Source organism: Taudactylus pleione, unplaced genomic scaffold (assembly GCF_031769625.1).
Source record: "Taudactylus pleione unplaced genomic scaffold, aTauple2 ptg000129l, whole genome shotgun sequence".
In the NCBI taxonomy this organism is placed as follows: Eukaryota; Metazoa; Chordata; class Amphibia; order Anura; family Myobatrachidae; genus Taudactylus; species Taudactylus pleione.
The window spans coordinates 7,376,835-7,404,542 of NW_028284531.1; the positions used below are offsets into that span (position 1 = coordinate 7,376,835).

The window sequence follows — 27,708 nt, forward strand, 5'->3', positions numbered from 1 at the left end:
TGGTACTCAGCCTGCTTCCTGCCCGGAGTCCTCACCAGAAACACAGAGCAGCTGTTGCTCGGATTGGGTCACAATATCCCCGACGAGCTGTGCGGCTGCAACATAACTGATTGGGGGACGCTCAGGCTGGATGGTGCCGAGGGGGGAGGGGGAGTCCTTCCCAACTACTGACCTGGGGCCCCACCGGGTCCCTCCAACAAGCCCAGGTGAACAGTACCCCCTCCCTCTCGGTGCCATTGTACACTTTCCAATTCAGGCTCTCTCACTGAAACTTTCTAATCTCTCCTCTTTAGGGCCCGATTCAATTAGCCGCAGTAGTTAACCATGCGAGGAAAAGAGCTGGCAGCCGCAGAGTTTTACACCTGAGGCTATTCAATTAGAAGCCATTTTCCTCACGAGGTAAATATGCAGCTAATGTGCATAAACCCATAGATTTCAGGATGTACCTGGAGATATGGGTTAACGTGTTCATAACACCCGCAATAAGGGTACTTACTGCGGATTTCTGTCTGAGCCTCCTTCAGACTCTAACAGAAATCCGCGTTAAGAGCAGTTTTTGTGCTGCCGCGGGCTACAATTGAATAGCCCCGGCCACCGAATTAGCCCGTGGTTAATTACCGCGTCTAATGGATCCAGCCCTATGTCTATCCTCAACACTACTTCCAGCTTAATTCTCTTTACTTGCAGCTCCACCTCTCCAGCCTACTCTGCCAATAACTTTGCTGGCTCCTTGCCTATCCAGAATCAAGTTCAAACTATTATCTCTCACATACAAAGCCCTCAACCACTCTCCTTAGTCCCTTGTTGCCCCTTTTCTCTTTAGGATTTTTTCTGTGCTGCGCCCTACCTCTGGAATACCCTTCCTCGCCCAATTAGACTACCAATATTCCTCCTTACTATGTAGCCTCAGCAATCCCTCTCCCTCTTTGCGTCCGCCCACTAAAATGTAATCTCTCTCATAATTATGTCATTTACGCAACTACTGTATATAGGCATGTATATATGAAAATTTGTAAACTTGAGTATAAATGCTTAATGTACTTATGTAATTTTGTTGCATATTCTATCCCCTATGTATGGCGCTAAGGAACCTTTGTGGCACCATATAATTAAAAGAATAATAAAGATCTAGATATATAAGTATCTGCAGCACATTCACACAATTTACTGTAAAATAATATTTTTGTTGCATTGACAAAACACAAAACCTTTCAAAGGGTTTAGCTTTGCCATCAAGAATGCTTTCCCAGACATCTGGCGCTGAAAGGTCCAGTCTATAAAAATAACTTGATCTTGACAAAACGTCCCAATAGGGAAAATGGAGGGATAGCCTCTGTCCATATTAATAATGAGGGTAAAGAACCCAGTGAATGCTAGGTCCATACAGAATTTAAACAGCTGCCAGACTGCATGTTAGGGAGTGAAGGGTAGACAAAATAAATCTTTAAAAATGCTGCAAATGGCAAAGCAATAAACTATGCTAAATAGTAGTAATAGAAACAACCAACAACAACAAAAAAAAAAGCCTCACCCATCAAGCTCGGCAGTTTCCACGTAACAGAGGCCATGTGGTTCGCTACTGGACAGGAGGAGCAAGTCAGCCTGTTAAAAAAAATAATGTTTATTGATTGGGCATATATATTTCCTTAGGCAAATTTTTAATAATATGATGTTAATAAACCAGCTACATCTTTTTCTGTGGAACACTGGCTGGCAGAAAATTGCTCTCTCTTCCAGAGCTGCCGAGGGTAGCACATGAATCACTTTGTGTACAGTGCCCAATTAGTTTCATTGTTTACCAAGTTTCCATTTTATGAGTCTACAGTGACCGCACCCTCAATATAATGATGAGAATGATCCAATTATAGAATGAAAATATCAAAGGATTTATTTTATTTAACGTGTATTATGATCACACTTAACCAGGGGTTATATAGACAAATGCCCTACAGATGGCTTTAGGACCTAACCCAGTATCCCAGCCCTGAGTCTTTCTTTCTCTCAAGTTCCCACCTCACTGTAAATCCAATACAATGATTAAATACAACCATGCAATTATAGAATTCTAACATTGCAGATTCATGTCTTCTGGCAGCAAGTGTTTACCCTCAGAATATCAAAATAGCCTAGAAACAAAGCAATCCATTAATGTATATAGCTTCTATGGAACAGTCTGCTTCTCAATCTTGTGGGCTGTTCACTGCTGTTAGATACAGGATATGTATTGTGCATGCCATTATGATAGTTGCCTGTGACATTGACTTTAAAAAAATAAAATTTACTTGAAATGTCTGTATTTTCTGCTCTTGCTAACAAAACAGACATATAAAATGATCAAACAGTCATGTTAACAGTGTTTCTGTGCTCTCTGGAGCCATCAAGCTGAAAAAATGTCTAAAAAGGGAAAAGAATTAAAGACACTTGCAGCATAACAATTCTGCCATCTTTTGGCAGTAGCTCAGTACTGCAAGCAGTGTTACTGTATGCAGAATGCCACTTAGACTCAATCCTTTCGGAAAATAATCTTCTACTGAAATATGGAATCAAAAAATAAAGGATTTTTTTTAATTTGTATCATTGCTGATACTCCAGAAATGAAAAAAACGGCGGAGTGTTTCAGATTAAATAGATAAATGGACTACAGCTTGCAATCTTACATGTAATGAATTAAAATGGAAAATAATGTATGTGGGAGACAAAAACTCCAAAAGCAGAATACTTAATAAGTGCAGGTAATGTCAACAACAGCAGAGGAAAGGGACCTTAGATTTATAGTTACAGATTATATGAATGTAAACAGTGTAATCTAGCATTGGGAAAAGCAGTAGAATTCCTGGATGTATTAGTAGCAGGAAGAGAGGATATATTGACACTTTCAAGATCATTGGCAAGACCCCAGTTCAAGTACTGTGTAAAGTTATGGTTGCCCTATCTGGGTAAATAGATAAAATCAAATAAAGATAAATATAATAAAATGGTGCTTGGGCACCACAGCATCATTTATCAGGAAAGACTCCAAGAGCTGAACATGTACAGATAAGAGGGGGAGGAACACAGGTGATATGATAGAGACATTCAAATATGTCCAAGTTATTAATAAAGTTCATAAAGGTAGGATTAAAAAAAATAATAAAATTACTACTTGAAGAAGGGGACATGCTTATAAACTGGTGAGAGGGAGACTGAAAGGTAACAAGGAAGATTTATTTATTTTTACAAAGAGCATGATAGAATGGTGAAACAGTCTCCCAGCAGTTGTGCCGGTCATTCAAAGTAAAAGAATTTAAGAATAAATAGAACAAGCATATGAAAATTGTAATGATTTATACAAATATAGGAACTCAGGGTAGCTGGATCTCTAGTTTATTTTCTGCCACCAAGATCTATGTTTCTATGACATGACTGCACTTAAAAGTAGCATTTTCTGAACAAATAATAAAAAAAAAAAAGTAATTTTTTTTTTGTAGACTCTGGGCATAAATTGTGAAACTAGTCCCATTGTAGGATGAATCATCTATAAACTCACTGGTGGCATCACTGAGTTGTGAATCACAGTTACGGCACTTGTTCATAATCAATTCTCACTGCTGTGAGTGATGGATACACTTTAGGATTAATGCTGGACATTCTAAGTGCATTAGACACTTGCCCATCAGTTTATTAAATGTAACTCCATTTTAGGTCCACTTAGAACATGGACCTAGACAAGAATATTGGCATTATTGAGTGCACAGTTTTACCATATCCTCCCTGCATTCATAAAATCTTGAAAAAAAATTTGACATAAACAGAATATTACGTACAACCACAAACTGATTATTCTCCAGTCTGATGATATCGCCTGCTCTTACATTCATCCATTTCTCATTCTGCAGTCTGTAAAAGACAAAAACAACAAGGGCATAATTGATTGTGTCTCACAAAATTCCTTCTGCCATTTTCAATCAGCCTGAAACCTCAGTAATTCTGTAACAAAAGAACACAAGCAGTCAAGATGTAAAAACCATGACATTCCGAGCCGGCTCGCTAATATGATACCATGGAAATCAAATTGGTGAGCAAAGTGCAAATGAGGATGAATTTCCTTCCCATACAGCCATACAAACAATTTATTTAGGAGTATTTCCAAATATTTTTTGCACATGAAAACAAAATGAACATTTTTGGAGAAATGAAAAGTAAAAATCTAACTTTTTTTTTTGTTCCTTATTAAAAACAGCAGAGAAATAGAGGAAGCGTCCAAGCCCTATATTTTAACCAGTAATCATCCATATTGGGCTTCAGTTACTTTATGCCAATTTATCACATTAAGGGCTGTTTCGAATTCTACTGGCTGCATGTGACATTATGATCTCAATATTGCAGTGTTTAGCACAAACCAGGGATCAAGCACTGTAATAACTAAGAATTATGCTCCAGAAACGCCACATATCAGATATCCCAAGAGAGAGCACATCAAATATCTATCATCTTGACATATGTGAAATGAAACATTAAGGAGCAGGTAGATATGTACATTATATACATTGATCACCAAATTTATCAAGGTGCTGACACTTAATGACAGAGATGCAATCTTACTGTTCATTTACTGCATGGAATGTAATAGTGCAGATGTTAACTTTACCTTTTGGTTTTCAGTTTTGTTGTTTTCTTATTAATATTCTCTATTTGATATCCAATATATTGTTTGTTCTATTGAGAATGTTGGATCGTTTTTTTTAGCAAACTCTGTTATGCTTTTACTACAAGTGTAAAATATTTGCATTGCTTATGTTTATTTGCATGTCTTAATAAAAACAGAATATACAAAAAAAATGTTACCGTTTGGTATGTTGTCCTTCTAAATATTAAATATACAATGTACAAGTATTTTAAAGAAATACACATTATAATACATATCTCTTCCAAACTGTTTAGGTAATTGATCATTAAATATTGCATTGTACTTTGGCAAACAGAAAATATTTAAAATCAAAAAATATTTCTCACATCTTGTGGGAAAGATGTTCTACTACCTGTATTTAGATTACACTCAGAAAAGTGCTGGATCTCAGATTGCCGTTTAAAGATTCTTTTAGACATAGAATTCTCTAGTGCTGAAATAGTATTTATTACAGGTTAGGGAACAGGGTACATTTGAATTTTCTTGTCTGAGATGTAGCCTAAGGAACCTATAAAAGGCACATAAAATTCCTTGAGGCCAAAGTGTTGACATGCGTTTGTTCGTAAGGTGTTTGCATAAACCTCTCTAGAAATATAAAAGTGCACCGAAGGCAGTAAATAGGGCATGCTACTTTTTGTAGTGCATAGTATTTGTAATGTTTGCAAAAACAATTGTCTATACTGTACTAACCAATACTAAGGTACTTTTCCAGCAAAAGTGCGAAGATGCATTTCAAGCTCCTAAGGTTCTATGAACAAACACTAAAAAGGAATAGACAAATAAAATGAGCAATACAGGCAAAGTAGAGTATGGGCCACTGTCCTACATACTATATGTGGAAGGAGCCTCAGCTATGTATAATGACGACAATACTTTCCACATTAACATTTAGTAAATTACCACGTTTACACTGAGAAACTTATTTTACCTCTATTAAACTGTGGCCCTGTCTGTAAAAAAGTACTGCTTGCCCCCTGGCCCGCTGCCCCCATATAAGAAAAGGTTAGATCTGTCCCTGTTCCACTGAGTTATGTTTGCGACCTATTTGTTTTAGTTCTTTTGTTGACACTTGTATGATTCTTATGCTGTATCTCTTCAGCCAAAATTATTTTTTTTTTCTTCAGCTCTTTTTGTTTATCTCAAAACCCTCCATATCCACTACAAAGCTTGAGTCAATACACAAACATATCTATGTGCATTCACACACAAAACACCTATCTATATATATTTACACTGCACATGTCTAACATGCTAGGATCAATTCTAAATATTTATTCCACAGGGAAATATACCCTGCACAATCAACATGTTGCTTTACTAGATCATTTGGCCTGGGAATGGAAAGCTGGGCCTTTTATATCAATCCAAGTACATGTTGTCCTGGAAAACATTCAACAGCAGTATTTTATTGTGAATGCTAAATTCTGCGGTGCTGCACACCATCTTCATATTGGGGTATTGGCAGTTTTATCACCTTTTACTACTATAAAATGAGTCTGATATCTCTGGTTCACATCACATAATTAACTCATTCCCTTGATTTGCATTTTTACTTCTGCCTTCACATCATTATTGTGGAAAATGGGGACATAGGTTAAGGATGGGAAAGGTGGCAAGACAGCTGTCCTTCAAGTGGCACCTGAGCCAGGAACTGCCCAAGGGGGCAGCTATAATGGGTGCTCTCTAGAAGCATTGGGACAGGGGCTCCTTCAAAATGTTGCTATGGGGCTTCAAAAGTTCTGGCTATGCCCCTGCCCATTCAGACACTGGTTTGTGTAGTGCTACAATATCAGGAGGAGTTTTTTTGCTGGCTTCAATTTATTTTCTTACTAATATGCGAAAACTGTTAATGATGTACTGAGTTCCAATACATTACAATGACAGTTGGTAATCCTAATATATGGAAGATATGGTCTATTTAGAATATGTAGTTTCACTCCTGCCCAGCCCCCAATAAAGTATAGTATATAATTAAAGTAATATGCCACTTTTTTTTTTTTTTTTAATCAAACTTTAAAAAAATAATTAGAGCAGTATCCAAGTAGCCCTGAACATTGTTCGGGTGCTAATTGACCCATGCGATCGGCGAAAAACAGGGATTTTTCACAGAGTATCCCCGATTTTTTTCCCCATCCTATCCTATTATTTTGGTCGAAAATAATAGGCTAGTTCTCCCGAAAACACTTAGGTGCTGCAATAAGCTCGCACACCTATTTGTTTACACCATTTTTTCAGATGAAAAAACTGCAATTATCATGGATTCTTTTTCGGGACACATCAGGTCCCGAAAAAACCCCCCGATAAGTCCTGGCGTCAGGCCGACTTCAGGGCTAATTGGATAGCCCCGGGCGAGGCAATTAGCTGCGGCAAATTGGATACCCCCCTTAGGCTAAAAAGACTATGTCATGTCAGACCTGCCAAAGTCTACTATTTCCAATAAACATATGCTATCAGTTTTGTATTCAGATTTATGTTTTGTTCGGTTTGTCAGGTACACTTCTCTATCAGCGTTTATAGTTTACCAAAACTATATTTTAATCACAAAAATGGTTATAGTTAGGATGTTGAATACAACATAGAGGGCCTACACGTTCTTTATCTAAAATAACTGCATAATAGCCACTTGGCAGAGCTTTTAAGCAGCACCCTGTACATACTGAGATAGTAGAATACTTAGGAATTAATTATTCTTCCTTGGAATTAGGAATACACCTTTATGCAATAGAAGAGGAGCCTGTGTGTGGTCTTTGGCACAGAAGACAATATAACAATGTGCTTCAGTTCTACACTAGGCAGCCCTCCATCTGTTTATGAATTAATGGCTTTCAGTAGACAAAATAAGGGTATTTTGATACAGTTTGGGAATAAACCTTTTCGATACCTTTTATGGAGAGTAATTTATACAGTCACGCTGTGCCGCACATACAATACAATAGTCTAAGGAATGACTTTCCCCTTTCCCTATTATATTAAAACTGTGCCAGTCACTGCCAATAAATAAAAGTAATAACAATTTCACAATATATTTTCAAACAAATAATTAAAAGTAACTAAATAAAATATGGCATGAGGTTTGTATCTAAAATGTTACATTCCTCTGCTTACAGTAGTAACATGCATCAAAGAAGATTCAGTTTATATAAAGTTGTCTAGTCTCCATCAATTTGGGGTGATGTACATGATTATCTAAAAATCAGATGTTTCCAGATTCCAGCGCTAGCTCAGGGCAGTTTTTTTTTTTTTTTTTTTTTTAAACGTGCCGCCTTCTTTCTGGGTACACAGCATACAATATATTGTCTGATATATCATCCAGACACGGATCAGAACGATTTATCGTACACATTGTATAGTGGATACGTCCGATCCGTCATTTACTGAATTGTCCCATCTGCTGTACTGCACGTCAGATGGGACCATTCAATGAACGACGCAGTGTAGTTGCATGCAGCATGTAACGATACATCGCTCAGTCGTACGACGAACCGTGCAGTGTGTACGGCGCGCACAATGTCTTGTTACATCACTCAGCTAATCACTGGGTCGTACCGTTATAAAGTGTGTAGCCAGCATTAGTCATGTGCTTGATGTTTGGCTGGCTACAGGTCCACAAAAAAAAAAAATCGACACATTTTAGACAACAGCACTGTGGAATGTTGGAGCTATATCAATAATGCATTATCATAACCACTGGAAAAATAATCTAAACATACAGTGGCTCTTTTTAATTCAAACTTTTACCACCTAACAGAGGCTGCCATATTGAGAAAAACAATGTCACCAGACACGGTCTCTGACGAAACAGTGACCAAATCATCGTAACAAAATTATACAATCAATAGCTTTTGCTCTCATAGGCATGATAGTATCTATGTTTTGCTCTGCAAAAAGAGCTCAACAAAATAATGTTTTAGTATAAACATTTTAAATTAAGTACCCAAGCCTATAAATTCCCCACAGAACTTTTATGGCTCTCAGAAAGGAAATACATAACTAATTATAACCCTGGCAACACAACATGGGAGGTGTCTGGTTACGATTTTTTGGGAAGAAAGAACCACGCACAACACTCCGCAGAGTTGTGGCAAAGACGATGGGAAATGACTGTAGTGTGTCTGAGGTCGTCTATACTGAAAACTGCACGAACCGTATTTAATCAGAAATTGATTTGAGAAAACATTAAAAAAAGAAAAATAAGAGGGAGAAAACACCATAAGTGCCTTCAGCACAGTCCAAGCTATAATCATTTCATGCACAGAACCCCTGGTGTGAGCACTTCTAGAAGTGACCTCTGCATCAGGAAGATGTGATTGCTGGAGCCAAGGATTTAATCGGAGTTTGTTTTATCTAAGGCCAGGTTAGTACCTCAGCTCATATGGCAGTTATAAAAACCACATAATTCACCCAAAATGTTCAGAAATAACGCTCAATGGAATTCAAATGGGTTTTGTGAAGGGCTGCACCTTAGAAATAAATTTGAGACAATTATTTAGGCCAGTAGCATCATGGTAAAATAAAGATATTGTTTCCATTACTCTTTAAATTAATAATATCCCAAAAAATGTCACGCTACGATCTTTTCATACATTCCTGGAGAATTATTGCTATGAGCCTTTTGTGCAACTTTTGATGTCAAGTAATGCCCAGAGGTTTATTTTTCTTGATCAGCGATAGTGTTTTTGGATGTTATCCGGAGACATTCTTTACATGCATCACTCCGAAGCTGCATCCTGAAAATGCTAATGACACAAATTGTTCCTAATCCAGAGATTCCACACAGCCGTGTAAGCAATGACAATTTACAATTTCGAGAATGACATGGTTATTTATTAGATTACAAATGAATACATTTGATTGGTTTATAATAATATCATATTGAAAATGTGGATGTCCTGTGGTCAAATATTTGTCTATATATGATATTTGATAAATCTGCAAATGTATTTCACATGTATGTCTTTAAATAAAAGTATATACTGTATATAAAAGAAACTGCATACTTCTAATATGAAAACCTAACTTCCAGATCATTAGAGCATCTGTAAAGTCTTGATGGCAAAGTTTGTATCTTGAAATGTGATCAGTAATTTTAAATCTTTAGCATTATGCACTGTTTCTATCATAACTGTATCTCTCCAAATTACTCAAACTGCGTATCCACTAGGCGATTAAAATGAGCGATTGAACGATAATGACATCGTTCAATCGCTCATCAATCGTTCACAAATCGTGCAGTGTAATATCGAAAACGACCAGCGATGCGAGCTCCCGCTGGTCGTTTTCAACATCAATCACATTCCGGTCAATATGCCGATAACGACAGATTGAGCATGTTCAGGGATGAAGGAGGATGCCTGCACTGAACGACATATCGTTCAGTGTAGGCACCTACAGGATGAGGAATGACTGTACGATTACTATCGCCTAGTGGATACTCACAGGCAGAGACCATTTCTTGTTGTGTGATGTTTGAAGCAGCTTTACCTACCAGCTTCTGTAATGTACATCATAACTCGCCTGATAAACTATAATTTTTATTTTTGGTACACATATCGGGACTAATTGTAAGTCAGACGCAGATTTTGCTGCAGTTGTGCCTGAATCTTTATATGCTGATGTTGCTACAAATTCCTTCCCTGGTGTGCAAGCATGCGTCAGAATGTGCAAGGACAGAGATGCCTGCTGTCAGCATCCACAGAAGCTGAAATACCATTTGGTGCATCTTGGCATTTATGCCAGCCCTATGGCAGGTGCAGTTTCACCAACTCCGCTACCTCCCAATCACCACCCAAGGACTCTGTTACAATTCTGACACTATGCGTCTAAATTTGATCTGCGACTCTGTACAATCAAAAGCGAGACGCGTACACGGTGCATCTCAGATGCCATGTGCATCTCTGAATCAGGCCATTTATGCCGTATGGGTTGATATTCTCTATATAACCTGAACTACTACACCAGTAGGAGCCCTTACCACTCTCTTATATTCATCCTTTCATTCATTTTTAATTTCGATATCTCTCTCTTTCTTTGGGTTGGGTACGGGATCCCGGCAGCTGAGATAATGGCGGTTAGAATACAGACAGTAACATATAGACAGTCAGAATCTCAACACAAGTAGGTGTCTTAAACCCTAACACCTTAACCCACCTTCCCGCAGCCTAACCTTCACCGACCGCAGTCTCTCCCTACCCCCCCCCTCCCCCACTCCACAGCCCAACCCTCCCCCTAGTGGCTAACCTAATCCCTAACACTTTTTGTTGGGGTTCTGAAGACGGGAATCTGACTGCTGTCGGGATTCCAGTGCCTGTATTCTGCTGACTACATCCCCTCTATTATACATTTGTGAGTCTATATATATATATATATATATATATTTATTTTAGGGGTGTGCACCGGCCACTTTCCGTGTTTTGGTTTTGGATCTGGATCTTTCTTCGTGTTTTGGATCTGGATTGGTTTTGCCAAAACCACCCTTCCGTGTTTTGGGTTCTGGGTTTTGTGTTTTGGATCTGTATTTTTTTTTTAAAAAGCATAAAAACAGCTAAAATCACAGAATGTGTTGGTTTTTCTGCTCCTATGCTATTATTAACCTCAATAACCTTAATTTCCACTAATTTCCAGTCTATTCTGAACACCTCACACCTCACAATAGTGTTTTTATGTCCAAAAGGTTGCACCGAGGTAGCTGGATGACTATGCTAAGCGACACGAGTGGGCGGCACAAACACGTGACCCATCTAGGAGTGATACTGCAGTGGCAGACAGGAAGGCAGTTTGAAAAACTAGGCCCCAAACTGTACATAATGCAAAGAAAAAAAAGAGCTGCAAGATGGAATTGTCCTTGGGCCCTCCCTCCCACCCTGATGTAGTATAAACAGGACATGCACACTTTAACAAAGCAATCATTTCAGCGCCAGGGTCTGCCACACAACTGTGGCTGAAATGATTGGTTGGTTTGGGCCCTCACAAAACAAGCTGGCAATTAATCTGTCCCTGCACAAACTGGCTCTACGGAGGCAAGATGTCGTCCTCATCCTCCTCATCCACCAATTCCTCACCCTCTTCAGTGTTGTGTACATCCTCATCCTCACAGAGTATTAACTCGTCCCCACTGGAATCCACCACCACAAGTCCCTCTGTACGTTCTGGAGGCTGGTCTCCCTGGAAGAGTTGATAATTCATTTTTATGAACATCATCTTCTCCACATTTTGTGGAAGCAACCTCCTACGCCTTTCGCTGACAAGGTTCCCGGCTGCACTAAACACTCTTTCGGAGTACACACTGGAGGGGGGGCAACTCAGGTAAAATAGAGCCAGTTTGTACAGGGGCCTCCAAATTGCCTCTTTTTCCTGCCAGTACAGGTATGGACTGTCTGACATGCCTACTTGGATGCTGTCACCGATGTAATCCTCCACCATTCTGTCAATGGTGACAGTATCATATGTAGTGACAGTAGACATGTCAGAAATGGTTGCTAGGTCCTTCAGTCCGGACCAGATGTCCAAACTTGGTCCTGCCTGCCCTGCATCACCGCCAGCGGGTTGCTTAGGATACCTAAGTTTTTTCCTGGCAGCCCCAGTTGCGGGAGAAAATGAAGAAGGAGCTGTTGACGTGTCACGTTCCGCTTCAGCTGACAGTGTGTTCACCAGCAGGTCTTTGCACCTCTGCAGGCTTGTGTCGGCCGGAAAGAGAGACACCACATAGGCTTTAAACCTAGGATCGAGCACGGTGGCCAAAATGTAGTGGTCTGATTTCCACAGATTGACCACCCTGGAATCCTGGCAAAGCGAATGAAGGGCTTCATCCACAAGTCCCACATGCCGAGCGGAATCGCTCCGTCTTAGCTCCTCCTTCACTTTCTCCAGCTGCTTCTGCAAAAGCCTGATGAGGGGAATGACCTGACTCAAGCTGGCAGTGTCTGAACTGACTTCACGTGTGGCAAGTTCGAAGGGCTGGAGAACCTTGCACAACACGGAAATCATTCTCCACTGCGCTTGAGTCAGGTGCATACCCCCTCCTTTGCCTATGTCATAGGTGGATGTATAGGCTTGAATGGCCTTTTGCTGCTCCTCCATCCTCTGAAGCATATAGAGGGTTGAGTTCCACCGCGTCACAACCTCTTGCTTCAGGTGATGGCGGGGCAGGTTCAAGAGTGTTTGCTGGCGCTCCAGTCTTCGGCACGCAGTCGCTGAATGGGGAAAGTGGCCAGAAATTTTTCGGGCCACCCAAAGCGTCTCCTGCACGCCCCTGTCGCTTTTCAGAAAATTCTGCACCACCAAGTTTATTGTGGGAGCAAAACATGGGACGTGCTGGAATTTGCCCAGATGTAATGCCCGCACAATATTGGTGGCGTTGTCAGATATCACAAATCCCCAGGAGAGTCTAAGTGGGGTAAGCCACTGGGCGATGATTTCCCTCAGTTTCTCTAAGAGGTTGTCGGCGGTGTGCCTCTTACTGAAACCGGTGATACACAGCGTAGCCTGCCTTGGAATGAGCTGGCGTTTCTGAGATGCTACTACTGGTGACGCTGCTGCTGTTGCTGCGTAAGGTGATACATCTACCCAGTGGGCTGTCACAGTAATATAGTCCTTAGTCTGCCCTGTTCCACTTGTCCACATGTCCGTGGTTAAGTGGACATTGGGTACAACGGCATTTTTCAGGACACTGAGGACACTTTTTCTGACGTTTCTGTACAGTCTCGGTATCGCCTGCCTAGTGAAGTGGAATCTAGACGGGATTTGGAACCGGGGACACACTACCTCCATCAATTGTATAAATCCCACTGCACTAATGGCGGATACCGGACGCACGTCTAACACCAACATAGCAGTCAAGGCCTCAGTTATACGTTTTGCTTCAGGATGACTGCTGTCGTACTTCATCCTCCTCGCTAAGGACTGTTGGAGGGTCAATTGTTTAGTAAAAGTAGTGGTGTTCCTACTTCCTCTCTGGGATGATGAACGACTCCCAGCAGCAGCGGCAGCAGGAGGCGTAGCAATGCAGGAGCCTCCGGAGGAATCCCGGATAGGAGAGTCAGTCATGCCAGTGACATGGCCTGCAGGACTACTTCCGATCCTGACTAAGGAGGAAATTGACAGTGTGGTTTGCAGGCGCTTGGATACAACAGGACAACGGGATTTAGGTGTCCCTGGACTGCTTATGGTCTTAGCCAAAGTTTCTGAACTTGACAGTAACTCTTTATGAATGCGCTGCAGGTGCCGTATAAGGGAGGATGATCCTAGGTGGTTAACGTCCCTACCCCTACTTATTCCACCTTTACATATGGTACATATGGCAAGACAGTTGTTGTCCGGATTTGGATAGAAATATTGCCAGACCAAAGAGATGGAATGTTTAGTCTTCTGCCCAGGCATGACCGTGATGGGCTTTTTCATCCCACGGACAACAACTGTCTCCCCCGGAGCCTGATTTAAACAAACCACATCACCATCAGAATCCTCCTCGGCAACTTCCTCCTCAGCGCCAGCTACACCAGTATCGTCATCCTGTTGTACTTCAAAAGTGACATCTTCAATTTGCATATCAGCAAGTGGACTGTGGGTGCTCCTTTCAGCACTTGCAGGGGGCGTGCAAATGGTGGAAGGAGCCACCTCTTCCCGTCCAGTGCTGGGAAGGTCAGGCATCGCAACCACCACCACACTTGTACTCTCCTTGGGGATTTGTGATATCTTCTTAGAACGCACAGTTCTTCGCTGTGCTTTTGCCAGCTTAACTCGTTTGATTTTTTGGGAGGAGGGCTTCCATCGTCATGTGAAGCTGAACCACTAGCCATGAACATAGGGAAAGACCTTAGCCAATCCTTGCCACTCCGTGTTGTAAATGGCATATTGGCAAGTTTACATTTCTCTTCAGATGATTTAAATGTTTTTTTCAAGGTCATTTTCCTGAACTTTGTCATTTGGGATTGTATGTGCCCTCTACTATGACATTGGGCATCGGCCTTGGCAGACGACGTTGATGGCATGTTATCGTCTATGTCATGACTAGTGGCATCAGCTTCAGCACTAGGAGGAAGTAGTTCTTGATCTTTCCCTATTTTATTTTTATCGGAGAAAGTTTGGTCCTCCATTTATGTTATATTGATATATACGTGCGGCTAAGGCGCACACAAACACAGAAAATTATTTTTTATTCTTGTTGGAGAGTAGTGCACTTTGTGGGTTACACCACCCTTTAAGAAATGAGCCAGCCGGCCCTTTACTTATGGGACACAGGCGCACGCTTGGCGCTGCTCCTTCGTTGATGCACGTGCAGCCACAGTGCACACAATTCACAAACATAGAAAAATATATTTTTTTATTTTGTTTGCAGTGCCCTTTGGGGGTTACAGCACCCTTTAGCGGTCAATCCAGCCGGCCCTTTATTTATGGGACACAGGCGCACGCTTGGCACTACTTTGTTGATGCACGTGCGGCTACTGCGCACACAATTCACAAACACAGAAAATATTTTTTTATTTTGTTTGGAGTGTACTTTGGGGGGTTACAGCACCATTTAGCGGTCAATCCAGCCGGCCCTTTATTTATGGGACACAGGCGCACGCTTGGCACTACTTTGTTGATGCACGTGCGGCTACTGCGCACACAACACACAAACAAAAAAATATATTTTTTTGTTTTGTTTGGAGTGCCCTTTGGGGGTTACAGCACCCTTTAACGGACAAGCCAGCCGGCCTTTTACTTATGGGACACAGGCGCACTCTTGGCGCTGCTCCTTTGTTGATGCACGTGCAGCCACAGTGCACACAATTCACAAACACTTGGGGGGAGCACCCCTGACGGACAGAGCACCCCCTGGACAACACTACAGCACCCCTTTAGGACTGGGACACTGCACAGGACTTTGGAGTGGACACAGCCCCTATGGACAACTGACTGCACAACACAGTCCAGCCAGCCCCTATGGACTTTGAAGTAGTGGACACAGCCCCTATGGACAACAGCAGCACAGCGCAGCACAGCACAGCACAACACTACACTGCACTACAACACTACACTACACAGCCCAGCCAGCCGTAACTCCCACCCTCCCTCTTCACTGTCCACAGCCAAGTGAGAAAATGGCGCCGATGTGGGTATCTTATATAGGATCCAAAACCCGCGAGACCCGGAAGGCGGGATGATGACGTTTTGCCTCGCTTTCAGATCCGAGTCAGGCGGGAAAAGACGAGCCTGACTCGGATCGGCCGGGTTTGGATTTCAGAAATCCGAGCCTGCTCACCCCTAATATAAATATATATATATATATATATATACACACACAAACACACACAGTCGAGTCACATTATTATGACCACCTCTTACATTTGACGTTGGCAGCGCATAGCCCATGAAGTACGTCATGTGCTTCATTGAACGGATGGATGTTGGCATGTCAGGCGAGAAACATCAGAAAACAAACTCCCTGCAACCATTGCTGGAAGAACACAAGCTGGTGGTGGCAGCATTATGGTCTGGGGAATGTTTTCATGGCACTCTCTGGGCCCACTCATCCATGTGGAAGGCACCCTCAACAGATTTGATTATGAATCCATCCTTGCAGAGTACATACACCCATACATGCTGATTGTCTTCCCTGAGGTGGGTTGGATTTTCCAGCAAGAAATGCGACATGTCACATGGCTAGAAATGTCCGACAGTGGTTGGACAAGCACGGCCAATACTTCCAAGTACTTCCCTGGTCCCCTGATTCCCCGGACTTGAACTCAATTGAGCATCACCACGCACCCTCAAGCAGCTGTGGGATGCATTGAAGTCACCATGGCTCCAGATACTTGTGCCAGCCTACCAGCCAGGGCTGTAACTAAGGTGGTGCAACCTGTGCAATGGCACAAGGCACCGCAGGGCAGGGGCGCTGTTTGGGCCTGACAATTTTCCTGTTTATCATTCTCACTTGTAACTTCCTCTTCTTTTATCCCCAGCATCTCATGTCCTCCCCCATCTCCTCCCTGGCCCTTCCCCATGAGGCCATGACTCTTTTTTCAGGTGCACTATATTATGTCCCTATTTGGAAAATGGGCATGGGTGGCGCCAATGCTCTTTTTGGCACAGGGCACCAAAATGTCTAGTAACGAGTCTGCTACCAGCATCTTATTGAGTCACTCCCAGCCTGTCTAGCTCCTGTCTGTGCTGCATAAGGCGGTTACTCTGGCTATTAGCTGGTTGTCACAAAAATGTTTCTCGACTGGGTATATATACATACACATACACACACATACACACACACACATACATACATACAACTCCAATGAAGAAGACAGGCACTCAGAGGCACGATATAAGATGCAAAAACAGTGTATTAATAACGTCAACGTTTCAGGGCATCAGCCCCTTTGTCAGGACACACTTAACTACATACAACATGAAATAAACACTTACCCACACTAAATGCGTGATGGACACAAACCCGCAGCTAACCACGTCCAGCCGTGTGCAGCCCTGCTCCACGAGACACACACTTCCGGGTCTCACCTGCAAGAGTTCCCTAGCAACCACAGAAAGCTTGCGGTTGAACAAGAAAGGTGCTCCCACGTTCGGCTACAAAGGCAGCTGATCGGCAAGACAGCCGGAAAACATGTACCGGCAGTTAGCCCATTCAGCTGTTTGTAGCGGACTATCAAGAGAGTCACAGTTCTGGGTCCCGGTTGCATGTGTAACTAGGCAACCACTCTAATTGCGGTCCTACAAGGAAGGGTATGTCGTGTCTAGCTGCAGACAAAACAGCCGGCAGGAATAATCAAATCACATAAAAAACAAACTGATATATACAATGAAAAATATCAAAAGTGAACATAAAATTACATGAGCATACATATACAATCACAATAATACCCCAAAAAATGGACATATAAAAGTAAAGAATCATAAAACTAGGAAGAAGAGATATTAATATAAACTATTCTAATACATTTTTTCGTTCAAACCTTTAGGAGAAACACAATCTAACCTAAAAATCCAACGTGCTTCAAGTAAAAGAAGGGCTTTAGCACGGTTACCCTGTCTAGGGGAGGCAGGAATATGATCAATGATCATATACTTAAGTGCCGAAAGAGGATGCCCATAGGTCTTAAAGTGTTTAGCCACTGGCTGATCTATATCTCTACCTAAAATGGCCAGGTTAATCGCCGACCTATGCAATGCCATTCTTTCACAAAATTTTCGTGTGGTCTGACTCGCATAATATAGACCACACGGGCACCAGATAATATATACTGTACCACAAATGTAGAGGTACAAGTCAGTACATGACGAATAGAGTACCTTCTATCTAAATGAGGATGTTTAAAAACTTTTCTGTAACCAGAGGAAGACAAGTGGTGCAAATGTGACAACTATAACAACCTGGAGGCTTCACATATACATTAGGGGGTTTTGGGACACCTCTCATACATACATACATACACACACACAATACGTTTATTGATACTAAAACGAAACCAAAAAATAAAAATGTATTATTTTCCAGCCATTAAATGGAAGTGATCATGCCATACTACAGTTTCTGTGATATGTAAATTATATGAAAATGGGAAATTTTACGAGTAACCTTTAATTAGGGAAGAAGAAGGTGAGTAACTTTTTCAATCAATTCAAATGATTTCTTTGGCTTACAAAGTTTCACAATAAACAATTTGAGAATTAAAATCTACATGGAAACAGACAAGGTGTAGAGCCCCTGCGACAGACTATAATTATCACAGGCTTACAATGCAGGCTGTAAACAGACACTAAAATAGAAAGCCAGACTTTACAGTTTAATGCCGGGTAGATTAAATAATGCACACAATGCGATATAGCTCTCCTAAATGACTATTTAAGGCGAGGGGCTTCACAAAATGGGACAAAACAAATTTCATGGTGGGTTAAAGATCAGTGTAATCATTTTAGATTAAGTATATGAAGTGTATTCATATTTCAAGATAATTCTATTCTAGACATTTATTGGAGCGTTTATATATTTTCCAGCAGACTTCTGCTAAACATTTGTTTACTATGTGGGCACTAATAATGTGAATAAATAATTGAAGTATATTCTATACTTATTTTATGTGTTAGTATACATTTTTTATTTTGCTGAAATTCATTATGCCTCAGGCAATTACAATTCCACTTAAACGATCGCCATATGAGTTTATAAACTACCGGTAGTTCTCTTCAGTAGAACAAAAGTACAATAAAAAAAACAGAAAAATTATCCAATCCAGCAGGGTGTCAAATTAATTCTAGTTTTTCTCCACCTAGGAACAATTTCCCCACTCCCATTCAGGGTGCCTAATCGTTATTTTTGCTACCAGCCATATTTACTCTATAACCACTGTAGAAACCGAATAATTGGGTAAGACAGAATCTGTTTGGCAATCAGGAAAACCTGCACTACGCCATCTTGTGAATGGCAGCAAGACTCCATTTTAGAAAAGAAAGCTTACACAAGCGTAATTTTGTCAAAGATACATAGTACACAATCCGCAGTGCAAAATTGATAAAAGTAACAATTTTGCTACTCACAACGCAAAGTTGCTAAAAAGTAGCACGAACAGCTTTTTAACAATCTTCCCCTAACACCTACCGACGGTGTTTAGCAAACATAAAATAACTTTCCAACACATTAAAATCACCACAGACTTATATTTGAGCAGTAGCAAAGTAGTGGTGTATTCCCTGCATTCACATTAACACATACGCGATGTAGCAAAAAGTAGCAAATTAGTGGTGTTTTCCCTGCACTTCATGTTAAACATAGGACAACGCAAAATAGCGATTTAGACGCACAGCCAGCTTTTTAGTGACCTTTCCCAAACCCATACTGGCATGCTCACACACATACACAGAAGCTTTTCCTACTTAGCGCTGGTCGCTAAGTGCCCCACAGACCCTCAAACGCACAACGCAATTTAGTGTAATTTCTCCCCGCATACACATTTAAAAGCAATGGTCCCGCAGCGCAAAAGAAATAATTATTACTTGGTTTAATCTCAATGTCAGCATATAAAGAAATGAATGTTTTCTGTAACTATGGCTTAGTAAATGACAATTGGAACGTGTTTGGTGCCGTACTGATCTACTCTGTTCCCACAGCGTTCCGGTGGCATCGGTGAGAAGATCAGAACATGCGGCTATGAAATATGAATGTTAGAGAGAATAACTTCTTGAAATGTTGTATGCCATAGTTAGATTAGATTTATTATGCAGCAGGAAGGTGAACACAATCAGGCTGTAAGAGGCTGGGTTGTGTCTTTGCACTGACCTATGAATTGTACCGTCACGGAAGAAGCAAGAAGAGGAACCAATGAGAACCTGCCAACGTATTCTATTGTATTGCTTATCCCAGTACGTGTATATATGTGAGTGCTCTGAAACAAGATGCCAGTCTGCGGTGTTCCTGTTATGCTGTTCGACGGAGGTCTCATTATTGATGCCGGTATCTGGTCCCAGAGCGCACGCGTATGTATTGACTGTACCTTATGACCTAATGTTTGTACAATTTATTTTGCGCTCATTGTTAAATCATAGCGTGGTAACATCTGTATGTTTACCTGAATAATAATCTTTAGCGCGTTGGACCGCTATTCAACTGTCTTAGAGTTTTATTAATGGTATAATTAAACACAGCGCTAATTAGCGACATCTTGTGGTTTTAGAAGGTATAGGCAGGTTTTGTCTTAGAGGTTCTAGGCAGGTGAATCTTAGAGGTTTATAGGCAGGAATGTACTAAAGGTTTATTTACGATTTAACAGATGGGGGCTCGTAGGTTTATCACGTTATCTGATACACAGTAACACTCAGTCAGTTCTCTCTCAGCAAGGGTGGAGGCGCCTTTTGAGAGACGCATTAGTCTTTCATTACCACAGTGTTGCTGAGAGCGTACTGACGGTTATTGTGTAGAGGAAGCACTGATCAGAATCCAGGGACAAGGAAAGAAAAGTCGTTTTCTCTCGTTGATAAAAGTTTAGAGGGAGTCGCATAATAGCGTTAAGGTAATAACACGTGGGCCTGGTCGCATCACTGTGTATGCGACTAGTCGCACAATTGCGTACACGTATTTCCGGTAGGGCTGCCACGTGTTTTGAACAAAGCCGTTGAAATTGCATTGTGTATTGATAGTTAACATTGTAAGTGTCTCTATTGGTGTTGCCATACTCTGGGGGAATGTTTATTTTTCTGCGCAGGAAAAGTGAGTGAAACAGCGAGCGTTTGTTGCTTTAAAGTTAAAGGTACCGTATGACCTTTAAAGGCTAAGTGCTAGTCGCTCGGTAAGCAGCTTACCATTCTAACACATCAGCAGGTGTACATGTTGTCTTTGTTGTAGAGAGGTGCGTGAGAGTAGCCGACATATAAACTCTCATAGGTGTTGGTAAGTAGCCTTCTAAATCTTATCCCGGTGCGTGGAATAGCCGATATAAAATTTCCATAGGTGTTGGTAAGTAGCCCTCTAAATCTTATCCCGGTGCGTGGAATAGCCGATATAAAATTTCCATAGGTGTTGGTAAGTTGCCTTCTTAAATCTTATCCAGGTGCGTGAACGTAGCCTACTAGAAAACAGTTCACAAGTCTAAATCTCTATTGAAAAGCTTAGGATTTCTCCCAAGATGGGAGAAAAGCAAACGGTAGAGATGGTAGACAATTTGCTGCTGTAGGATGCGCCGATCGGGTCGGCACGACATATTATGCATACAAAGTACGGTGCCATAGCAACCAAATATTGTGATTTGTGGCATAATATGACGAGGAAGAGTGTTAATCCGTTCCCTAGAGTTGGTAGTTTCGATAAGCAGATACTAGACAATGTCCGAGCTCACATATGTTTGGTGCGGTCTCGAGCGAGGAAAGTAAAGTATAGTGATTGTTTTAAACTGTGGCAGCACGAGGGGGAAATGTGGCTGAAGAATGTGCCCGCGACGCAAACAGGCGTCGCGGGCACAGTCTCGGGCAATGCGCCGGTGTTGCTAAATAGCGCCACGGACGCATCGCTTGATAGCGCGCATGCACTGCAAGGTAGCGTCGCAGAAGGTAGTACAGATGGTTCACGCGCACCACCACCTCCCTATGCGGATGGGGGTGTAGGAGCAGTCAATGTAAAAAACCCATAAAAATGTAACTAACAACTTATACCCTCTCTTAAGTATTCACAAGGAAAATGTTTATAATGTGGATGATGATGATGAACCTGTTACTATGTCTGCTATTTCACATGCTGTACATATGTTAAATGCACAATCACAACAGGCACAACCGGTAGTCCCGTCCTCATCAGTTGTAGTACAGGAAGTGTTAGCTTCCCCTGCACCTGTTGAGGAAGTAGTTATACGTAGCAGTAGTAGATTGAATCCCCAGCCGGGTGGTAAGGTCAAAAGTAATCATGTGGCCGGCCTCCATCCCACCCGCACAGTAACTGTTCCCAATGGGAATGCGGATGCGAATGGTGTAGTGCCCACAAGGACGGTTGCAATGCATTGTCCATGGACAAGAGCTGAGCTAAACTCCATCATGAATGATTTCCCTGACCCTAAAAAGGAATTAGCGAAATGCCAACAATTTTTGAAAAATTTGTGTTACTCCCACGAGCCAACTAATAAAGATTGGCGAGTGGTGTTAAGGGCTTGTCTTCCTCCTAATACCGACGTGACAAAGTTTATCACGGATTGCGTGTTGGACGGAGATGGTCCCTTAACAGATGAGGAAAACCAAGGCAACATTGCCTGCATAAATACTCAATTGGGGATATATTTGCCAGTAGTAGTTAACTGGAGCAAAATTTTCACAATAAAACAAAAAGAAAATGAGTCAGCAGAGGATTACTGTACCCGAGCCCTGCAAGCTATCACCCAGTACACTGGGATAGAAAATATTAAAGATAGCATTCATTACCGGGAAATGGTCATCACGGTGCTTGTGGATGGTCTTAAAGACAATCTAAAAGCCCGATTACAGACATCATTACCAGGCTGGAGGGGAGCTACAGTAGACTCCATCAGAGAAACTGCTATAGAACATGATAAGAACATCCTAAAGAAGAGAGAGACCCAGAGTGAGAAGCTAATGGATGTTAGTATTCAAACTCTAGAAGCCATGAATGTAACACCACAGCCACCAGACACACAAACACCTACACAGATATATGCCCTCACAAACCCCACTCAGCCACCCATACAACCCCATCCCACCTATCCCATGGCACTACAAAACCCATACTATCTACCACCACAATATATTCAGCCATCATATTTCCCGCCAAATCTTCAACCTTTCCCCACACGACAAAATCCACGCTCACCACAGAAGTGTTTTAACTGCAACCAAGTAGGACATATAAGTAGGTACTGCACAGCAAATAGATTAGGACCCCCAAACCAGGTAGTACCTGTATATCCTCATAAAGGATACACACAGAGGCCAACAAATCCCCAATCATAGCCAGCTCCAATTGTAGCTTTAAATGCTATATTGGAGAACGAAAGCCAATGCTAGGGGTGCGGTCATACCTGTAGTCTACAGATAGTCAGGTTAACAGAAAGTACTAGGGAAGAACCGGTAATGATGATTGATGTAGCTGGTACTAAACATCCTTTTCTTGTAGACACAGGGGCGACCAGATCAGTGTTAAAATCTCCAGCTAATTTACGGGTAACCAGACAGTAGCAACCATGGGTGTAACGGGTAAAGTGCAACATTAACCGTTAACAAAACCTGCAGAGGTTACTATCGGCCCATTGCATACCAGGCATTCTTTTCTCCTGGCTGCAGCGGCACCTACTAACCTACTGGGAAGAGATTTATTGTGCAAAATGGGCTGTATCATTTATTGTACCCCTGATGGTGTGTTTATAGATGTCCCTGAAAGATTTGTATTGGAAGTAAGGGATGTACTAGACACTCCCCAAAGGTTTCACTCTACTGATACAGGTAAAAATCCATCTCAGGTAGATCAAATGCTAACCCAAATACCAGACTCACTTTGGACTAAGGATGGACAGGACACTGGATTGATGGCAAATGTAGCTCCTGTAATGATAAATCTAAAAAGTTGTAGGCAAGTCCCAAAAATTCCCCAATACCCACTAAAACAGGAGGTAGAGTTAGGGGTGTATCCCATAATTGAGCGGTTATTGCAGCAGGGAATTTTAGTCCGTACAGCAAGTGTAGCCAACAGTCCCATTTTTCCAGTGAAGAAGGCTGGTGGGAGGGGTTATAGGCTGGTACAAGACCTTAGAGGGGTTAATAAGGTGGTAGAGAGCCAATTTCCCATAGTGCCGAATCCAGCTGTCATCCTTATGCAAATTCCACCAAATGCAACCCATTTCACTGTCATTGATCTTTGTTCTGCTTTCTTCTCTGTACCTCTTCATCCTGACTGTCAGTACCTATTTGCATTCACATACAGGGGTGTACAATACACATGGACACGATTACCCCAGGGTTTCATAGACAGCCCCAGTATCTTTTCCCAGGCATTACACGATTGTTTACGGTCTTTTCAACCCGCCAATGGATCTGTTCTAATTCAATATGTAGACGATTCATTGCTATGTTCTGACTCGTTTATGTCATGTTTGAATGATAATAAACTTTTGTTGCTTCATCTCTCACAAACAGGACACAAGGTTGCTAAGGACAAACTACAGCCGTGCCAATCCAGAGTTAAATACTTGGGACACTGCCTAACCCAGGGGCTGTGACATCTCACTACAGATAGAATCCAGGCTATACAAAACATGACACTGCCACATAACCAACAGCAAATCCGTACCTTCTTGGGAATGTGTGGATATTGTAGATCCCAGGTTTTTCTATTTTGGCCTTACCTTTACAGGAATTAGTCTCTTCCTCAAAGCCCGATCGTGTCATACACACTGAGGAAGCAGAGCAGGTTTTCCTTAATCTTAAGGATAGTCTGACAAAAGCTCATGCTTTGGGAATACCCTGTTATGAAAAACCTTTTGGATTTGTATTGTATGGAAGCTGATGGTTGTGCTGCAGGTGTCCTTACACAAAAACATGGGGATGCCAGTAGGCCCGTAGCATATTACAGTGCACAATTGGACACTGTGGCGAGATCACTCCCAACCTGTTTGAGAAGTGTAGCAGCAACGGCTCTATTGGTCAGCAAAAGTGAGGATGTGGTATTGGGCCATGATATGATTGTCTATACCCTACATGCTGGGTCTGCCCTGTTGAACTCTGCCCAAACCAGACACGTATCCTCAGCTAGATTCACCAAATGGGAACTAGCTCTAATAGCACCCTCAAACATCACTATAAAGCGGTGTAATACGTTAAATCCAGCAACGTACTTACCGTATGTGCATAAGAATGCACAAAGGGTGGAGGATGAGTCTCTGGTAGAAAGTGAGTTTTGCAAAGGTATTGATATGCATGATTGTATGGATTATCTTAACCAGACCTTTACTGCTAGACCTGACATACGTGACATACCTTTAGAGAATGCAGATGTGACATTTTACACGGATGCTAGTTGCCATAGACAAATGGACACAGGTGAGTTATGTACAGGTTATGCTGTTGTAGATGACACAGACATCATAGAAGCTGAACCTCTTGGTCCTCCTCACTCAGCCCAAGTGGCGGAGTTAATAGCGCTGAGAAGAGCGTGTGAATTGGCAGCAGGCAAATATGCCAAAATTTACACTGACTCTAGGTATGCGTTCGGGGTTGTTCACGATTTCGGAGCTCTATGGCGTCTGAGAAATTTTATGACAGCAGCAGGCACACCAGTCGCACATTCCAGACACATAAAAGGATTATTAAAAGCAATTCAGTTGCCCAAAATGGGAGCAGTAATAAAGTGTAAAGCCCACACATGTGAGGAAGATCTGGTATCATTGGGCAACAACAGGGCGGATGAAGCTGCCAAGTGGGCAGCAGGTTTAAAAACAAATGTACCCATAGAACAAGTAATGGTTTTCCAAACAGTTGACATGCAGAAATTAATAGAGATGCAAAATTTGTGTTCTACCCAAGAGAAAGCAACATGGAAGTCTAAGGGATGTGGGCAAGAGCCCTCTGGACTCTGGAGGGACTGACAAGGTAAACCGGTGGCACCTAAGGTGTATTACCCAAGCCTGGCAGAGGCAGGGCACGGACTGACTCACTTGGGAAAACCAGGTATGTGTAAGTTAGTGAAGGCATATTGGTGCGCACCGGGTTTTTCTTCACAAGCGGAAAAGAGAGCAATGTCCTGTCTGACCTGTTTGAGGAACTACATAGGGAAAACAATCCCTACCGAACCATCCCACATTCCCCCGACTGACGGTCCTTTCCAGGTAATACAAATTGATTTCATCCACTTACCACCCTGCAGGAATCTCAAGTATGTGTTAGTTTGTACCGATGTATTTTCTAATTGGGTAGAGGCATACCCAGCGGCCACTAATACTGCTGTATTCACTGCTAAAAAGATTGTACAGGAATTTGTATGCAGGTATGGTATCCCTAGAATGATTGAAAGTGATAGGGGTACCCATTTCACCGGGGATGTCTTCCAGATAATGTGTAAATTGATGGGTATTGATAGCAAACTCCACACCCCATATTGACCCCAAGCCAGTGCCAAGGTGGAGAGAGTGAACGGCACTATTAAAAACAAATTAAGTAAGATCATGGCTGAGACTGGACTAACATGGCCAGAAGCACTACCTTTGGTCCTACATAGCATAAGGACCACTCCTAGGCCTCCACTTAATCTGTCCCCATTTGAAATACTGTTTGGTAGACAACCTCATTTAATTATAAGCCCACAGGAAGACCTGAAGAGTAACAGCGAGGTCACTGTTAAGTATCTTATAACAATGAGCAAACAGTTGCAGCAACAACAGCAGAAATTGAAATTGTTGTCACCCGATATGCCAGAGATAAACTGTCATGATGTCAAACCTGGAGAATATGTTATGATCCGAAATTTTTTACACTCAGGTTGCCTAATAGATCGATGGGAGGGGCCGTACCAGGTGCTGTTGATGAGTGCCACATCCTTAAAGGGGCCGAGAGAGATACCTGGGTCCCTGCCACTCACTGCAGAAAGGTTAATCAACCGGTGGAGAAGCAGGGCAGAGTTGAAGCAGATAATGAGGATCTGGCAATTGCGAACCTGTTCCGGGAAAATTAAAAGGTGACAGTGAGAAACCTGAGCTAAAAGACAATAGTAGATCAGTGTCATAGCAAAAGAACTGTTCTGCTGTGTTCATGTGTGTACTCTTCTTTCAGAATTTCCATCATGATTGGTTTATCTGGAGATTCCTGGTTCTTGTGACGGAGGATAGATGGAGGAGGCCGGAGCTGATGCTGGTGTAATGGAGTGAAATCGAGAGGAGGAGTGCTATACCAAACCAGGGGAGTGCCGGTCCAATTTCAGTACAGTAAATTGTGAAAATATGAGTAACAATAATAAGGAAGAACTGTATTACAATCCTGAGTTATGATGTAGTGTATAACAATGTAGCCTGAGTTTGAGTGGTCGTGCATGGATATAACGTTTATGTTGTTTTAAGTCATCTTAGGTAATGCAGTCCCAACCCCTTCCAAGGCTCTCCTTATAGGATAGGTGCATCCCCACATCTTTCCCATGATCCCTTAAGGATCCGCGGTGTGCGTATAAGGGCAGTTTTATGTCCCTCCCGGAGATGCATTATCTGAATGGTTCAAATGACCACACTGTGTCATACCATAATAACATTGAACGGTATATTTTCATGCATGGCTAAACAGATTCAGAATAGGTTGTGATAGCGCTTGATTGGCTATCAAAGGGTGGACTGTCGAAACCGAATAATTGGCTAAGACAGAATCTGTTTGGCAATCAGGAAAATCTGCATGACGCCATCTTGTGAATGGCAGCAAGACTCCATTTTAGAAAAGAAAGCTTACACAAGCGCCATTTTGTCAAAAATACATAGTACACAATCCACAGTGCAAAATTGATAAAAGTAACAATTTTGCTACTCACAACGCAAAGTTGCTAAAAAGTAGCACGAACAGCTTTTTAACAATCTTCCCCTAGCACCTACCGA

The 27,708-nt window shown here is 41.9% G+C and overlaps 1 protein-coding gene across 2 annotated transcripts in view; it reads right to left on the reverse strand.

Moving 5' to 3' along the window:
* Positions 1-27,708, reverse strand: part of ATP8B4 (ATPase phospholipid transporting 8B4 (putative)) — a 245,667-nt gene that overhangs the window by 109,990 nt on the left and 107,969 nt on the right. For both annotated transcript variants that reach the window (XM_088472812.1, XM_088472813.1), the window contains exons 8-9: positions 3,804-3,876; positions 1,532-1,602 (exon numbers count right to left, since the gene is read on the reverse strand). In XM_088472812.1, coding sequence (XP_088328938.1) covers positions 1,532-1,602; positions 3,804-3,876 — 144 coding nt within the window. The remainder of the gene's footprint in view (positions 1-1,531; positions 1,603-3,803; positions 3,877-27,708) is intronic.